At 36.0% G+C, this 19,419-nt stretch overlaps 1 protein-coding gene across 1 annotated transcript; it reads left to right on the forward strand.

The window, feature by feature from the left end:
* Positions 1-13,336: 13,336 nt before the first annotated feature.
* LOC127083846 (lachrymatory-factor synthase) lies at positions 13,337-14,062 on the forward strand. Its single transcript, XM_051024183.1, has one exon. It carries the CDS (start codon positions 13,397-13,399, stop codon positions 13,910-13,912), a length of 516 nt encoding a protein of 171 aa, XP_050880140.1. The 5' UTR covers positions 13,337-13,396; the 3' UTR covers positions 13,913-14,062.
* The last annotated feature ends 5,357 nt before the right edge of the window (positions 14,063-19,419 follow it).

The following is a 19,419-nucleotide window of genomic DNA, read 5'->3' on the forward strand; positions in this document are numbered from 1 at the left end:
GTCATCACTCAAAAGACTATTGCAAAACTTTTTAGAGCTACCAACTCTGGTAGATTTGGGAACAAAAGACAATAGTATTGAAGCCAATAGAATAAAATGGTATCTGTTTGAAGAATGTAGTAATTTATGTTCCTATGACTTTGGAAAGGTCTAGAACATGAAGGATGAATTCAAGCTTTTGTTCAAAATTCTAATTAATTGTCTGATTCCAAGGGAAGGAAGTACTTATCAAATTTCTTGGGATCACAAACATTTCATTTTCTACCTAAAGAATGATGACAAGATTAATTTATCAGCTTATATATTCAATCATCTTTGTGAAGCTATAAAGTATGGCACAAAGCTTTGAAAGAAGAATGTGCCTTATGCTAGATTATTGTCAGAATTGTTCTTTCAGGGTTGCTGCCCTTAAAATCCTGCTTGATAATCAAGATATAGATGAGGTTTATGGAAATATCCCATCAACTTATGTTTTACCTAACATGAAGATGAAGAATAAATGTGAAATTGTTGCTTCAAAGATTCCTCTCTCTGTTAGATGTACTAATTTTGATTACCTTAAGGATTATCATGTTCTCACTAAGATGGATAACCCTGAAGTAATCATAAATTTCATCATACAGTCCTTCAAGGAAGGGAATAACATCAGATTCAAAGATATTCATATCAAGCCTATTGGTGTTTATTCTTGTAAGAAGAGGAAGCAAAAAGCCGCAGTTGTTCTGAAGGGTGTTCAAAAATCTTCTAAGATAAGAGTTTTTGAGAAGGAAGTTTAAGAAGTGGTTGCTAGCACTGTAATAATGCCTTCTAAGACTATAAGTGGTAAGTCTCCTGCGAAGGATGCTTTTGTGTATGTTATCTCAAAATCACCTTTAAGAAAGAAAAGGATAAAGAAGTTATCTGAGATTGAAGAAGAGGAAGAAAATGTGTCCTTATTCAGGAAGAAAAAAAATGCAGGTAACTCTGTTCAGAAGAAAGCAATTGAGCCTTCTCCCAAGATTTCTCAACTCTTAGCATCTGATATCTTTTATTAGTTTGAGAAGCATGTTGTTGGTATTTTGGATCCTGCTGAGTTTCAAGCTGCTGAAGTTATGATTGGTTTAAAAGTTATGGAAGCATCTACTAAAGTTTCCCCAACAACTGTTGCTTCAGAGGTTCTGATCTCTGGTGAAACATGTATCAATCTAAATTTAATCTCTAAGGATGATTTTGATTACACCACCCATAACCATGTTTCACCAATCCCCTTATTAATTTCCTCACCTAAACACACATATTTCCCTGAAAATGAATCCACAGGTGTTCATAATCAGCTAGTTGAAATATCTGCTTCTGAACAACCATCCCTCTTAAACATAATGCTTGAAACCCCCTAGATAATTCTAGAAAGAAAGCTACTTCTTCTGGCTATGAGTCAGTATATGATTCAACTGGATTTGAAGCTCATCTTTACCTCAAATATTCAAAGTTCTCACCTAACATCAACCCTATCACCGCTATTCATATCCAAGTCTTCCCTCTTTCACCTTAACCCTCTAACCAGACATGTTCTACTTCTAAAGCAGAACATGTAATTCTTGTCCAACTAGAAATTACCATTTCATCTAAAACCCAACAACCATCTCAACACTCTGAGCCCGTTCATTCGTCCCCTCCTAGAACACCCATTCCTATTCAAAGTTAACCTTTATAACAAGTTTCATATGTGCTTTAGATTAGAACTGATCAAGTTGTCCAAGATCTATCTCTGGTCCATATTGGTTCTGAATCTACAATTAAGCCTGAACAGATTCCTTTTGACCTATTTCACCCTAAAATCTCTCAAAATCTGCCTCACTTTTCAAACCATTCATCCGAACTTGGACCCTTATACTCAAACAACTCATCCCTCTCTCAAACTGTCCAAACCAACATGGGTGTAATTAGAAACATTCTCTTGGATAAAATGAAGAATATGATCGATGAAAGACCATTTGCATTTTTCCCAATCGCTTATACTGCTAGGTGGGATTCTCTCAAGACATCTGTTGCATTAGTTATTCATAATCTGAAGGAAGTCACTTCAAAATCTATTGTGTCATCTTCTTCTAGGCAAGATCTTTTTGAGGAAAATCTGGCTTCTCTGTTAGTACTGCTTAACTAGCCATGACTGTCAAACAAATCGAAATGGATAAGTGGATGAAATTTATGGATACCCGACAAGACCTCATGGGTGTATACCTAAGGGCAATTTTGGACCTTCTGAAGAAACCTTAGCCTTAGGAATTGAACCATTTTTTTTTTGCTTGTCTGGTTAAAATAATTATTTTATGAAATCTTATCTCTTTCTCTCTATCTTTTTACATGTCTTGTTATCTTGATTATGTTTGTAACATTAAACTATATTTATGTGGATATTATGATTATTCTATCGATAAGTGTTTGTTAATGGCTTTGCGTGGTTATCTTATGGATGGATTTGTTTTGTTATTCTCTTGATGTTTGAACGAATTCAAAGAATAATCAAAACATATAGAGTATATATCATTGCAAAAAGGGGATACATTTTTCATTAATATACTGGTAAGATTACAATAGTAACGGGTTTACGTTAATTTTTCAAATCATAACAATAACCTCTAGTTGCTACAGACTCATCCCAGTCAGGCATCCGCTCCTCACTCCCCTCATCAGAGTCGCAGAAGTACATTCTTCTGGGCACTCTTCTCTTCTTTTCTTGAGCTTCTTCTTGTTCTTCTTGGACTTTATAACCCTTAATGCCTCCCTTATGGTGGTCGACCCAGCTGACTAGGGCACCTCCATGGCTGGCTGTTGGAAAGGGATTGTGACTTCCTCTAAAGGAATATTAGTCATTGTATTTGCTGGAGAACTCTTTTTTTTAAGAAGAAGAGTTTTATGAAAAGGATAAAAAGTACGTCTCTGATAATGTACTTTTATAAAGGTACTTGCATGTCTTGAATGTTGCAATAAGAAGATGTAACATTAGCTTATTTAATGCTTGTAATGATGACTTCTGATGGTTGATATTTTTTTGAATAACGCCTGAAATCTCAAGAAAAGCATAAAATATTAAACCAATTTATCCATTTCTCAGTATTGGGAAGTGTAAACGTTGTTCACACTATGTTCTTATCATAACCATATTTTTCCATATATGTGTTAGGTGGTCTGTCACTCTGTCTGAACTCATAAGTATCTCTATTTTTTTGTTGATGACAAAAGGGGGAGAAAATTATGGGAATATTTAAGAAGGTTAAAAGTGTTTTTTTATGCTTTTAATTAATCCTAAACCCTATTTACTCAATATTATTTTGATATTAATTTCTTATGAATGAATCTAATATCACTGAGCTTAAATGACTAGTTTTGATTTAACAAAGACAAGGATTTAAGGAAAAGTTTACATACCTTACCTTAATGAACTGTCAAGACTAAAGGAAGAGATTACAAACCTCAACCTACGATCTGTCAAACTCATATGGGTCTTAGAAACCTCAGACTCTAATGTTAGACTTTGTTGATTAAAATTATAGGATAAAATTAACACAGATAAGGAGTTAAGAAGAGCTTACGAACCTCATCTTAATGATCTATCTGACTCAGAGGAAGCTTACAAACCTCACCCTAATGGACTGTCTAACTTATGGGGAGCTTACAAACCTCAACCTCTGGTGTTAGACTGTGTTAATTAAATCATCGACCATTGTTCTCAAATACATTTGTTTCTCATCATCATTAAAAAGGGGGAGATTATTAGAACAAGATCTATTCAAGCTCCTAAAAGGTTTTTATGATAACAAAGTATTTAAAAAACAAAAGGAGTTGCTAACATTTTGTCTAAAGTGTGCAGGATCACATGCATAGAACTAATCTTGATTGTTAGCATATATGGAGAAGTAATTTAAGTCCTGATTCTGATTTACATAATCTGAACTAGTTCATCACCTCTGAAGGCATCAAAATCTGGCCTGATGATCCAATTTTTGATTACATCACAAACTCTGAAGGCGTGGGGAGTATTTGATTCGTATATTGATTTAAAGTAGTCTTATCTAATCAAAGCCCCAGATTTTTGGACAAAGTCAACTAGGGTTTTAGCTTTGCAAGGCTTAATGAAAGGAGATGTGATGTCTTCAGACCGTTCTACCTTTTGGTAGATACTTATTACGATGAAAGACACTGAGAGCAATGCTATTATTTAGTAGATAAAGCTTCAGACCACAAGCAACTCTCCAACGTGTCTCTTGACATACTTGTTTATAAAGTTTTTATTATTCAAACCTCCAATGACTCCTTTTCTATCTCTATAAAAGGAAACTGAAGATTCAAAGAAAGGTTACAACATCACAACATATAGAAAGATCTTAGCCTAACTCTGAGCTGTTATTGTAACTATTATAGCATAAGATCTTAAGATTTCTTTTCTTAGATTTATCTTAGAAATCTTAGAATGGTTGAAATCTTAGAAAGATTTATTTTCTAATTGTGTATCAAAGTATAGTAGTTATCTTGTCTACTAAACAATTTTTTTTAAAGTAGAAGAAGTCTCTCGCTTGTGTGCTTGAGCAAGGAAGTCTTGAACCAGAGGGTTTAACTAGGAAGTCTCATTCTAGGTAGATTGATCAAGGAAGTCTTGAACTAGAGGGTTTAAGCAGGAAGTCTTAAGCATGGGCTTAAGCAAGGAAGTATCATTCAGGGGTGTTTGAGCAATGGCTTAAGCATTTGTAATCAGTTTGGTTATAGTGAAAATCTGTTGTTGAGGCAAGGGGTGGGACTACTCTAAGTTGAGGATATGAAACATGATAATATTTGTGTGTTGCTTGCATTTACTTTTGAACTTAATATTTTCGCTGCTATGTTTACTTTATATCTAAGTCGGAACATTGTTCATAATTTGAACGTGATGATTCAGAAGTAAAATCAATTTTTATCATACATAATTAAATCCCCCCTTTCTTGTTTATTTTTCTCACCTTCAGTATTGTGGTACCCTACAAGCAACATGAATCTGCTTCTGTCATCCAACTTCCTTCTCTTAGCATCTGGAACATGTTTATAACAAACATAACCAAAAGCCTTAAGATGGTTCACACTTTGCTTATCTCTAGTTTACTTTTCCAAAGGAACAATTTCCTTCTACTTCTTGGTTGGACACCTATTGAGCACATATGTTGCAGTGGTAACAGCTTCTGCCCATAAGGTGTGAGGGAGCTTATTCTCCTTTAGCATGGTCCATGGCATATCAAGCAAAGTTCTGTTTCTTATTTTAGCAAGACCATTGTGTTAAGGAGTGTCTAGAGCTATAAATCCATGATCAATTCCATTCTCCTCACAGAACCTTCTGAACTCTATAGACTTGTACTCACCTCCACCATCAGTTATGAGAATTTTCAACTTCTGACCACTCTGTTTTTCAGCCTTCACCTTGAACTTCTAAAACTCAGCAAACACCTAATACTTAAATTTAATGAGTGTTACCCATATCATTCTTGTGAACTTGTACACAAATGACCTAAGGTACTTCAAGTGGTCCACATACATCAGAATGAATTACTCCTAAAACATGTTTTTCTCTTGAAGCCACTTCTGATGCAAATGGAAAACTAGGTTTCTTACCTTTGATGCATATCTCACATGACTTCCCATGCTTTACAATCTTAGAAATTCCATGTACCAGCTTCTTAGAACTCAGATACCCTAAGCTTCTAAAGTTAGATGCCCCAATCTCTTACGCCATCGCTTACTATCGCCTTTAGCACCTTCTGCACTAAGGCATTTAGTTTCAGTTGTTTCCACATTCACCTTGAATGTTCTGTTACTTCCATGTTCAGACTACATAATCATCTTTTGATTACAGTCATATAACTTCAAGATAATGTCCTTCGTAGTAACTGAGAAACCTTTCTCAAATAGATGATTTACACTCGCCAGATTTCTCTTCATGTCAGGAACATACTAAACATCCTTGATCAGAGCAGTTTTCCATTCTTCACCTTGACCTTGACATTTTCCATTCCTTCAGCATTCAGATACTTATTATTTGCACATTTGATCTTTGTCCTCTTTCTAGAGTCAAAGTTAATCAGCCATTGTTTGTTTCCAGTTAAATGATTAGAGCAACTAGTGTCCATATACCACCAGTCTACCAAATATCTAGCATCAGATTCATAAGCCATCAATAGCACAGGTTCATCATCCGACTCTCCTCTGGATATATTTTCTTCTTTTTATTTTCTTTCCTTGTTTGCCCAGCAATCAACAACCAAATGGTCAAACTTCTTACAATAGTAGCATTGAACCTTCTTCTTATCAAACTTCACCTTTCCCTTATGATGTTTCTTCTCATCAGAGTTAGAGACTTATGACTTCTGATAACCACCACCATGTCTCTTCTTGATCTTTGACCAAGACTGCTTATGATTCTTTTTACCATAAGATGCTTTCAGAACCCGCTCTACCTCTGCTTCAGAGTTTCTCTCAGTCAGACGCAACTCTTGTACCTCTAAACTACTTTGTAGCTCTTCAATTCTCATGGTGCTAAGGTCCTCAGAATGTTCAATTGCTACAATGGTGTAATCAAATTGAGGAGTAAGTGATATCAGTATCTTTTCAATGAATACTTGTTCAAAGAGAGTCTTTCCAAAAGATTTCATCTCATTTGTGATCATAATCACTCTCGAGATGTAATCAGGTACCTTCTCATTGTCTTCATGTTGAGATTCTCATATTGCTTATGTAGAGGCTGAAACTTTACCTTCTTCATTAATGCATCACCTCTATAGCAACGTACTAGTATGTCCCACACAACCTTCACTATTGTTGAATCAACGATCTTTTCAAACACATTCATACTCACACACTAATTGATGTATATCAGAACTTTCTGATCCTTATTCCTCAACTCTCTATGCATGTTCCTTTGAGCTTTAGTTGCATCTACTGCAACAACTGCATAATCGTCATTGACGAGATCAAGAACATCTTGAGCGTCAAATAACACACGCATCTGAATCATCCATTGATTTCAATTCTTTCCATAAAAAATTGGAAGTTTCGTATTCAAGCTACCATTCCACCGTTCATCTTCGATCTTGTGCAAGAATTCACTCAGATCTCACCAAACACTCGTGTTTCTCAATCCCTTAGAATCAAGAAATATGATTTTGCTACGATTTCAAACTTCAATTCACTGTGAATTTCATAACTGAAATCAATCACACACGCCTCACGTTCACTCGCGCTTTCCTTGGTGTTTTCCGTGGACCTGAACTGGAGTTTTAGATATTAAATATTAATGCACAAGAAGAATAAGATGATGAAGATGGAAGAGAGAGAAAGAGATAGACGTTGTAACTAAATTTTCTACCAGAAAATAATTACACTAAAATTCTATTACTACATTGCATTTAAAATCAGTTAAAAAATTGTTTAAAAAATTGCAACGTAAGCTAAATTAAAAGATAAAACTATCTTATATTAAACTAAAATGAAATTACTTCTAACAACCAATACACATGGATATGCGAATAAAGCTATCTTATTTTTCTTTCATAGAGTTATCTTATTTTTCTCTGTTATTATATTTTTATTAATTTATTGATACGGGCAAGCCCATTAGAGATGACATTGGCCCAATAAGGGAAGTGGAAAACAATGAAGAGCAAGGCCCAAGGACAAAAAGAATAATCAAAATTCCTAGAAGGTTGGAAGATTATGTGACTATTTTGACAGCTAGTGAAGAAAAGATCTAGAAGATTGCTGAGTCATTGCTAGTTTGTTAGATTTTCCCATGTGATAGATTTGGGGAATCTTTCTGTTATTTTGCGTTTGTATTTAAGTGAGCTTTGAGCTCCATTTGCAGGACTGAAAAATTAATACATTCCAATTCCCTTTCTATATTTCCTTAGGAGGAATCCTGCTCCTCTAATAGCGGACTTGCACTATTAACTCATTCCCTATCAGTGGTGCTTTCATCACCGAACCTCTCCCGTCAAATCCAAATATGGCCAACGTCGTCACTCGTTCCACCAGTGAGAAGCTCGATGAATTGGCTCAGGTGCTTACTCGTTTCCAAGATCATTTCAATCTTCGCATGGATGAAGTTACTAACCGTGTTGAGTCCTTGGAACGCCGCTCCACGACACCAGAACCCATCAACCTCCGTCACGACAATGATTCGGATCACACTCCTCGTCATATTCTGAAGCTCGACGTTCCTCGTTTCCAAGGCGTGGATCCTCATGGATGGATCTTTAAGATCACTCAGTTTTTCACTTACCACCACACACCGGAGCACGAACGCATCACCGTTGCTTCCTTTTATTTGGACGGACCAGCGTTAGCGTGGTACCAATGGATGTTCAACAATGGGTATATCACTTCGTGGCCACAGTTTCTGCACGCTTTGGAACTCCGTTTTGCGCCTACAGCATACGACGACCCACGAGGTAAGCTGTTTAAGCTTCAACAAACTGATTCTGTTGCTAGTTACCTCAGCGAGTTTGAATCTCTTGCCAACCGAATTGTGGGTCTGTCACTCCACGATCTCCTCAGTTGTTTCATATCGGGGTTGAAATCTGAGATCCGCCGTGAGGTGTTGGCTCAACAACCGTCATCCCTATTGCAAGCTACAGGTCTTGCTAGGTTACAAGAAGAAAAGTTCCAGGATCTCTTGCGTTTGACAAAGACACGACCTTCGTCTTCGTGGCAAGCACCTTCCACTACCCGCACGATTTCCCCTTTCCCGGCGAAATCTGTTTCCGATTCTCCTCCACCAAAGACCGTCATGCCTCCCCTGTTACCCACACCCGTTCCCAAAACTCGCTACCGTCAATTATCAGCTTCTGAATTGGCCGAACGAAGAGAAAAGGGATTGTGCTTCAACTGCGACGAACGCTTTTCCCGTCATCACAAATGCAAAGCTCGTTTCCTTCTTTTGATTGCTGAAGAAGATGAAAGTGAGACGGAGGGATCTGGCCAGTCCAATTTCGGATCCCCAGACCAAATTATGGCTTTGTTCGACCCACCTGATGCGGCCCAGTTGGCCCAGTTGAGTTTTCATGCCATGTCAGGCACCCAGACGGCTCAAACAATCAAGGTTCTGGGAAGTGTGGCCCAACATTCGGTCCATGTATTAGTAGATGGAGGAAGTACCCTCAACTTCATTCAAACTCAGGTGGCACGTACTCTGGGATTGCAACACAGTTCATCACCAACTTTAAGAGTTATGGTTGGCAATGGGGATGAATTGACCAGTGCTCAGGTTTGTAAGGAGGTGCAAATCGAAATACAAGGTCATAGTTTTGTTGTAGACTTGTATACATTAAACCTCAGTGGACCAGATATTGTATTGGGTACCCCATGGCTCAAAACGTTAGGTCCAGTTTTAATGGACTATCAATCTCTTACTATGAAATTTCAGTATGGTGCCAAAGAGATTGTTTTACAAGGTGAAACAGGGCCATCTTACAATAATATTTCTTACCATCAATTGAAGAAATTGGTCCAACATGAGCCTACGGCACAGATTTTTTCTCTGCATATTCTTGATTCCGACGACTCTTCTTCCATATCAACATCTGAAAACCTTGGCCCCATTTTCATGGACCTCCTTCACCGCTACGCTCCATTATTTGATGAACCCACGTCCCTGCCACCATCCCGTTTTACTGATCATCAAATTCCTCTCAATCATAATGCTGTTCCAGTCAACGTGCGGCCGTATCGTTATCCGCATGCGCAGAAACAAGAAATAGAGTCTCAAATTCGTAAACTGCTTGAAAATGGGTGGATTCAACCTAGCAACAGCCCTTTTTCCTCTCCGGTGCTCCTCCTCAAGAAAAAAGATGGCACTTGGCGCATGTGTGTGGATTATCGTGCCTTAAATGCAATTACAGTGAAGGATCGTTTTCCGTTACCCACTGTTGACGAGCTTTTGGATGAACTTGGATCCGCGAGAGTTTTTTCCAAGTTGGACCTCACTTCAGGATTTCATCAAATCCGCCTCCAGCCTCATGACAGTCCCAAGACGGCATTTCGAACCCATGATGGCCATTATGAGTACAAAGTCATGCCGTTCGGCCTTTGCAACGCACCAGCAACCTTTCAAGCAACCATGAATGACATTTTCCGGCCACTGCTTCGTAAGACTGTTATTGTATTTTTCGACGATATTCTTGTGTTCAGTGAAACAATGGAGCAACATCAGATTCATCTAGAACAGGTTTTTTCTCTCCTCTCTGAGCATCGATTCTTCCTGAAAGCTTCTAAGTGCTCGTTTGGGCAAACTACCATCGCATATTTAGGTCACATTGTAATGAATGGCACTGTGGCTCCCGATCCTGAGAAAATTAGAGCTATTCTTGAGTGTCCTGTACCTAAAACCTTAAAAGCTTTGAGGGGATTTTTGGGATTGTCTGGTTATTATCGGAAGTTCATTCGCGGGTATGCTTCCATTGCTTTATCACTAACCCGACTGTTGAAAAAGGATTCCTTTAAATGGAGTGAAGAAGCTTTATTATCCTTTAATCAACTCAAGCAAGCGATGGTTTCTGCTCCGGTTCTTGCTCTCCCGGATTTTACCTCTCCTTTTGTCCTTCAAACGGATGCTTCCGGTTTTGCAATGGGTGCTGTCCTTTTACAATCAGGACACCCTTTGGCCTTCTTCAGCAGAGTTTTTTGTCCTCGAATGACTAAGGCTTCGACATACATTCGTGAACTCCATGCCATCACTAGTGCTGTAAAGCGTTGGCGTCAATATCTTCTGGGCCATTTTTTTATCATTCAAACGGATCACAAAAGTTTGCGGGAACTTTTAACTCAAGTCATCCAAACACCGGAGCAACAACGCTATCTGTCCAAATTACTTGGTTACCATTATGATATCCAATACAAACCAGGCTCCACCAACATTGCAGCAGATGCTCTCTCCCGTGTCAGTGACCCAATAACTCCCAGCCTCCTCCACTTGACGGTCCCTCGTGTCTTATTCTTGGAAGAATTAAAGCAAGATTTATCCACTGACACCCTATTCTTGCAGTTAAAGGAACAGGTTCTGCAGGATCCTTCCGCCCATCCTAATTTCCGGGTTGTCGATGGCTTGCTACTTCGCCAAGGAAGAATCTGGATTAGTCCTAATTCTCGCTTCAAAAGCTTGTTGTTACGGGAATATCATGAGACATTAATTGGCGGTCATGCTGGGCTTTCCAGGACGATGAAGCGCCTTTCTGAGAATTTTTTTTGGGACAATATGAAGCGAGAAACGCAGGAGTTCATTCGGCAATGTGTTGTTTGTCAGCAAACAAAATACTCAACCCAAAAACCAGGTGGACTATTACAGCCTCTTCCACTTCCTCAACACATTTGGGAAGACATCTCCATGGATTTCATAACGGGGTTGCCTCCCTCTAAGGGATTCACTGTGATCATGGTGGTAGTTGATAGATTTTCTAAGGCAATTCGTCTAGGAGCGCTAGCTACTGGGTTCACTGCATACAAGGTAGCAGAGTTATTTGTTTCCATTGTCTGTAAACATCATGGCCTTCCAAAGAGTATTATTTTCGATCGTGACCCGATTTTTATCAGTCGCTTTTGGAAGGATCTTTTTACATTCAGTGGTACCTTGTTGAGGATGAGTTCTGCGTATCACCCTCAAACCGACGGTCAGACAGAGGTTATGAATCGTACCGTGGAACAATATTTGCGAGCTTTTGTTCATGCTAAACCATCTCAGTGGGTCGCTTTACTTCCTTGGGCTGAATATCATTATAACACTTCTGTGCACACTGCATCGGGTCTATCCCCCTTCCAAGTGATGTTTGGAAAATTGCCACCATCGATCCCGTCTTACATTGCAGGTTCATCGTCGATTGATGCTTGTGATTTTGTGTTGCAATCCCGTGACGAAATTCTTCACTTACTGCGTAAGAATTTGAGTAAGGCGCAATTACAAATGACGCGAAACGCGAATAAACACCGTCGGGAGGTCCAATTTGCGGTGGGATCTTGGGTGTACGTTAAGCTACAACCTTACCGGCAAGTTTCGTTATCTGGAAACAAATACCACAAGCTTTCTAAACGGTATTATGGTCCTTATTTGGTCTTAGCCAAAGTTGGTCCTGTGGCTTACAAACTGGAGCTGCCCAATCATTCTCGCATTCACAATGTATTCCATTCTTCTCTTTTGAAGCTTCATGAGGGAGTACCTCCGACTGTTATTGATCAAATTCCCCATGACTCAATTAACAATCACCCTGTGGTTACTCCTTTGGCTGTACTGGAATTTCAGACAAGACTCATAGAGGGAATTTCCACGCGTTTCGCTCTGGTACAGTGGCAGGGACTGTCGCCTGATGATACATCATGGGAAAATTGGGAAGAGCTGCGTCGTGACTACAACCTTGAGGACAAGGTTGATTTTGTTGGGGGAGTATTGATACGGGCAAGCCCATTAGAGATGACATTGGCCCAATAAGGGAAGTGGAAAACAATGAAGAGCAAGACCCAAGGACAAAAAGAATAATCAAAATTCCTAGAAGGTTGGAAGATTATGTGACTATTTTGACAGCTAGTGAAGAAAAGATCTAGAAGATTGCTGAGTCATTGCTAGTTTGTTAGATTTTCCCATGTGATAGATTTGGGGAATCTTTCTGTTATTTTGCGTTTGTATTTAAGTGAGCTTTGAGCTCCATTTGCAGGACTGAAAAATTAATACATTCCAATTCCCTTTCTATATTTCCTTAGGAGGAATCCTGCTCCTCTAATAGCAGACTTGCACTATTAACTCATTCCCTATCATTTGTGTTCAATGGTCATATATTGTTGTGGAAGATTTGAAACATTTATGTTTGCGTAACTAGTTTTTCAAAAATAGTTCCTCACAAGCAAAGACAGATGTATTTGGAGAAGTGTGGGACAACCTACACTTTATTTTATTTTAAGAGATTTTAATTGATCTTAATTTCATCCATTTCATATCCAATATATTTGACCATGCCCGATCAATAATTCATTTACAGCGGACATATTTAGCAGCCTAGCACAGAAGCAACGATTTATTATTTAATTCATATGTACAACTTGTGTGAAGAGTTAATGAAAGCTCTAGATTTACTATTTAATTCTTCAGTACTATTTATTTCTTTATACTATTAATTTAGTCTAGAGGGTATTTGTTTGAGGAAAGTATTAATATTATTATAATATATTGAAACTTTCATTTTATTGACCGGGTATTATTTTGAATATTGAAATTTGATAGAGGGTGGTTGCTTTCTTAGAATACTGCATGGGTTGACCAATATATGCTTAGATATGTGTATATATAGATATCAAGTCCCTCACCATTTTTCTCAACAAAAAAGATCTCATCAAGCTATTGAGTAAATCTACTAGAAAAATGGGAGAGGAAAACAAGGCGAAAAAATGGGAAGGTAAAGCGATTGTTGAGGTAAGAGGAACTGAGGAGGAAATAGTATGGAGTGTGTTACAAGATTTTTGTAACCTACACAAATGGCTACCAATTGATACATGTTATAAGTTCGAAGGAGTTGATGGTCAGCCTGGTCTTGTTCGATATTGTGCTTCAACCAAAAAGGGTGCCGATGAAAATTCAGAGGCAGTTGTGAAGTGGTTCAAAGAGAAGCTGTTGACAATTGATCATGTACAACGTTGTTTGTCCTATGAAATTGTTGATAACAACATGGGATTTAAGAATTACGTGGCGATAATGAAAGTATTGCCGCTGAAGATCACTGATGATGATGATGAACGTGTAGGGTGTATGATTGAATGGGAGTGTGTTTGTGATCCAGTGGAAGGATGGAGTTTGCAAAATTTGCACTCTTACATTGGAAACTTTCTTAGGTGTATGGCCAACAAGATCGAGCTTGCATACTCTCCACTCTTCGAATAGATATGAAATATATATATGTTTTCTTTTAGATCTATATATTGTAGTTGAAATTGTGTACTACAATTTTTCCTTGCGTCTATGGTGTAATTTGTTTTTGTTTGTGAAGTCACTATTTCTATATGAATGAATTTATGTATTTGAGATGTTAAATTATTTTGTAAATCTTTTAGTTGGTAAAATGAAGTTTTATTCACTATTTTATTTTATACTCTAATAGTAGCTAACTTAGAATAATACAATTTGATATCGACATGAAATATTAAACTCTTTCATTATTTATATAGATTTGGTTTTAATATATAGTTATCAATTGTAGGTTTTAAAATGGTTATAATCACTACTACGAAAAACCTCTTATACATCAATTAGAAAAGAGATTTTATAACCAAGATAACGAAAGAACGTCATAAAAAATTATCATTTTTTCCACTCAGTTAAAAATTCATCAAAAAAAATATTGTATTACTATTAAATTCGAATTCCAACAACAATTTATATTTTATTAAAAACACACAATTTTTTTTCAAACTACCCGAGATTATATATATATATATATATATATATATATATATATATATATATATATATATATATATATATATATATATATATATATATATATATTTGTTTCACGTGTTTTATTAAAAACAAATTTTTATAATTTTATACTATGTTTGTTTAAATCAATAAGTACAGTTTTTGAAGAAAATTTCTAAAACATCTCCATCATCATCCTTGTGAATCTTGTTGAAGAATCAATGCTGGAATTTCTTACATATCTATATATTACAATATAATTTCAATGATTTTGCTTCTTTTTTTTATATAAAATTATCAAGGTCAGATAATGAAAATAACCTATCATATATAAAGACAAGAGATTATGTAAAGAATACATACCTTGAAGCAATACTATTTTCTACTCTTGTAATCCATCACAAAAATTATATCCACACTTCTTTAAGTTACACTTTTTTCAATCCTAATGTTTTCATGAACAATGTTTGTGATTCAGAATTTACCATCCAAAATATATATTGTTGCGTTCGCATTCTAAATGGTTGTTGTGACAATTTCGCGAGAATCATTAACGTGTCTTGTACATTAATGTATTGTCAGAGTCTTGAGCGTTGATACTCAATAAATGGACGACAAGTATTTGTTTATGGACGACAAATATTTTTTTATGAAATAAAATAACGACATTTCTCCTCTAGTTTCAGACCAATCGAGGGAATATACTACTTATATTGCATACCCAAAAATAGAATGGTGTACTGTAAGGTATACCACTTAAAGATTTTTGTCATCCACTGTTTTCTTTTTGAGTTGTAATATTTCTAAGTATAAATAGAAATAGGTTTTTCAATGTTATCAAACAAGGAAAGAACAACAACGACATTCCATGAGATGGATCACAAGAGTAGAAAAATGTTTGATCAAGGTTGGCAAGCAACAACAAGAACAATAAACACATGTGTAATCTAAAAGAATGATGTTTACGAGTTTGAACGACAAGAGATTGGTTAGGTTAGAGTAAAACTTAATGAACAAATGCTTTTATAGGAAAAATGAGTAATCTTTCCCCTCGGTTTTTAGGATAATCGAAAGACTACATTGTTTAATATTTAAATTTAAAAAAAAGAATGACACCATTAAAAAAGAAATAAAACATAAACTACAATTGTTAGAATTCGAAATGTGTCCTTTAGTTACTTTACTCCTCAATTGTGCTTTGTAGTAGAGGGAAAATATTTATATTTTTAATAAAGAAAATATGGCGCACCCAGTGTTTATACCTCAGTTATTTTTTGGGCGAGGTGAAATTTTTGTCATAAAGTATGTCATTTGTAGTACTTAATATTTGATATTTAGTTGACAATATGAATTGTATAAGTTATGAAGCTTCTTCAATTGAACTGTTGAATATAAAATAGTTACAATACTCTCTCTTTATAAAGTTGGCAAAATTGATATAAATTTTGTCTCGTTAAGCCAGCTCAGTTGGTAGCTAGGCAAGGATATCACATGTAGGGGCGCGGTTTTGAACTTGTGACATCCCACTTATATACCTTTAGAATTTCAACCATTAGGATATTTGACCATAAAAAAATTGATAGAGATTCTAACACACTTCTATTGAAGTAATTAATTTGTCTCTCTAACCTAACAAACTTATTTAGAGGACTTTATAATTTATATTCTATAAAATTTGAACTATAAAAAGTGGTTGATATTAATACTCCTCGTTAAATCAATGTAGTTTCAAAGAAACAACTTTGTTCAAGTGCTGAGACATGTCAAATTTTGAGTTTGTTTAACAATACTTTTTCACCAACAAAATAAACTTCTAATTTAATGTGCTTTGTTCGAGTATGTATCACTAAATTATGAGATAATACCATTGCACTAAGATTATCACATAACATAGTAGAAGGTAAATAAGAAATGCTTAACTAAGATAATAAGGACTCAAGCGACAGTAAGTCAAATGTTGTATGAGCTAATTCTTTATACTCTGCTTTAGCATTTGATCATGCCACCAGAGGTTTCTTTTTAAAGCTCCAAGAAACCAAATTAGGACTTGTACTTATAGTGAGTACAATAAGGGTTACATTGCCTACGATAAGATGCATAAGAAATCTTAATGTGTTTTGATCTATAAAAAATGAAAATGAATTACCCAGCTTCCCAGCTAGGGGTATTTACAAACACGGTAACTTGATCTAGAGGCCATTATCAAGATCGGTTGTGGTGCATGTGGATTCGGCCATGCGCACCTTTCTTTGACCTAACAATGACAATGAATAGGGTGAGTCATTCATCATAATAGAAAGTGTGATTAACTTACTAAGGCTTCTAAGTTTTTTGTTACTTCCCTAACACGTAGTTTGACACGTTCTCTCATGAGTAACAACAGAGAGGTAATATGTTGGGTTGGATCATGGGCTCACTTGACCCTTCTTTTTGCGCCTAAGTACTCTAAATAATGTTTACAGGTTAGGAATTTGATTGGTCACGCTCTTTGAACCTATACAAAATTTATTTTGATCCATAATCCCTCAAGCACAAGATCTATATGGGCGATGTGGTTAAGGTAGGATATTCTAATTCACAATCCCTTAAGCACAAGACATATTGGGGTGATGATATTTATGCATGCTTATTGGTGAAAAAGTACAAGTTTTATTTTTGGGTTGTGATATTCCAAGAGATAGGAGTGACAATTAGATTTCAGAATGAGTGATACATTTAATGCCATGTAATGACACAAATCATCTTGGGAAGAACCAAATGATCATAGTCTTTAGTCAGTTTTCATGCATTTAATTGGAACCTTTGATGTTTTGTCCTTGTAATGATGTTTACGATTCTACTTAGTGTGTGATGATGACCCTAGTTGGCCTAGGGGTAAATATGAATCTTTAAATACACGACCTTGAGTTTTTACTCTTCATTGTTTCTTTATGTATTTTTTTCGCTTTATTTTTAGGGATCACATTTCTCCACAAAAGTTTATCTTCAACATTTCCTCAAGTAAATCACATGCATTGAGATTTATTTTCCTTGTCCCTCTTTCTTATTATGTGATTAAGTAATGGTGATTATTAGGGAGTTTGATGAGAATGATGTATTGATAGATTCTAGGACACATGATGAGATATGTAGGATGTGGAAACACTATGTAAAGAACTCGGGGAGAGGTGATTGGAAGGTTGACTTGAACCTTGTAGAATAAGGAATGTTTTGGAGGTATGATTGTAGTTCTAGTACCTTTAATTCTAATGGGTGTTGTAATAGTGGCCTTTTTTCCCTCTTATTTCCCAAGACAAGCGAGATCATTAATGGTTACTACAACACTACTCATTTGAGTGGCAAGGTTGAAAATTTCAATCCATCTTCACTGACGAGACTGGTGGCCTCATTTTGTAAGGGCTTATATATATATATATATATATATATATATATATATAATATATATATATATATATATATATATATATATATATATATATATATATATATATATATATATATATATATATATATATATATATAGAGAGAGAGAGAGAGAGAGAGAGAGAGAGAGAGAGAGACATACACACACTAGTGGTGAGAAAGGGACTTCTTATTGGATCCGTGTAGTGAAGGAAAAAGGGACAAACTAACCATGTCTCGGGTGTCATGTATGATTTGGGAATGGGGATCCCGTTTGTTATGTTTGAGTCTAAGATCCTCAGACCATCAATATTGCACCTTCTCAACTTCATCCAAAGAGTTTGGTGTTCATTAGGGGGTTTGAGATTATATGTAGGAGTTTAGATATAACACCTACTATATGCACATTCTTTTCGTTCAATGGTACCAAAGGTATTAAAAATGATGGTTGGGTATCTGTCAATGCCCTCGCTAAGAGGACTCTACTTACTCCATACTCATCCATTTATAAAAATTGGAATGATCAATTTTTGAGGATTTGAGGATAAAAAGAGATATCTCAATGGTTATTTTCAATGCGCTCGACGAGTCTTGGTTCCCGTTGTCTTGGGCGAGTGATAATGTATCGATAAATGGTTTTAACTGGAACGAGCCGAGGGAGACAAAGAGAGTTTGTTGAGTTCTTAGATGAATTGTAACTTATAAGTTTGAAGGAGGTAATAGATTATGAGAAGAATGAAAAACAAATATGTCGACTATTCGAGTGAGTGTCCCCTTGTATGAGTGTTTTGATGCGTGTTATTATTTTTTATAACTTTGTTTTTATTTTTGTACAAATAGGATGGCCCTCATGTCGGTTGTTTAGAAGAAGTATATTAAACTCAAAGAGCGGCCCCTCTTATTTGACTAAAAACTTGACGACTTTCGAGTAAGTGTCCCATTATATAAGTGTTTTGATGTGTGTTATTGTTTTTTTTATAAATTTATTTTTATTATTATACAAAGAGGATGGCCTTAATGTCGGTTGTTGAGAATAAGGCTTTTGTAGTTAAGAGAATATATGATTGGGGTGAGGCATGTACTAGCAACCTAAAGAGAAATCCACATGGTTTGATAACCCAAGGTGCAACGAAAAGGAAACATGTGGAAGAAGCTTTTATAATTTCATCCATGCCCATTTCTTAATAGCTCCATTTTGTGGGCTTTTGATTTACGTATCATTGCCCTTTTTAAGCATCTTATCATTAATGTAAATTTACACCTTTGGCGATTTATTTAAAAACTTTTTCTTTTCTATTAACTAATGTATTTCTAAGAGGTCTTGTGTGCCTTTTCTGTCATCGTCTTCATAAAGACTTTTTTGATTAATTCTTTTGCATGAGACATTAAGGTGCCTTTGAGGGTATGACAATATCTTGTAAGGCGTATCGATATCCTGATGTTTGTAGTAGAATATGGAATCCAATGGTCTAGAAGAAGGGGTTGAATAAACCTTATTAAAAAATAGACCAATTTAAAAATCATTTTGAAAATTAGAGTTTGAAAATAGTTTCACGCAACGGAAGATT

Source organism: Lathyrus oleraceus, chromosome 5 (genome assembly GCF_024323335.1).
Source record: "Lathyrus oleraceus cultivar Zhongwan6 chromosome 5, CAAS_Psat_ZW6_1.0, whole genome shotgun sequence".
In the NCBI taxonomy this organism is placed as follows: domain Eukaryota; kingdom Viridiplantae; phylum Streptophyta; class Magnoliopsida; order Fabales; family Fabaceae; genus Lathyrus; species Lathyrus oleraceus.

Coding starts and splice junctions, on each gene's coding strand:
- LOC127083846 (XM_051024183.1), top strand. CDS start 13,397: ATGGGAGAGGAAAACAAGGCGAAAAAATGGGAAGGTAAAGCGATTGTT.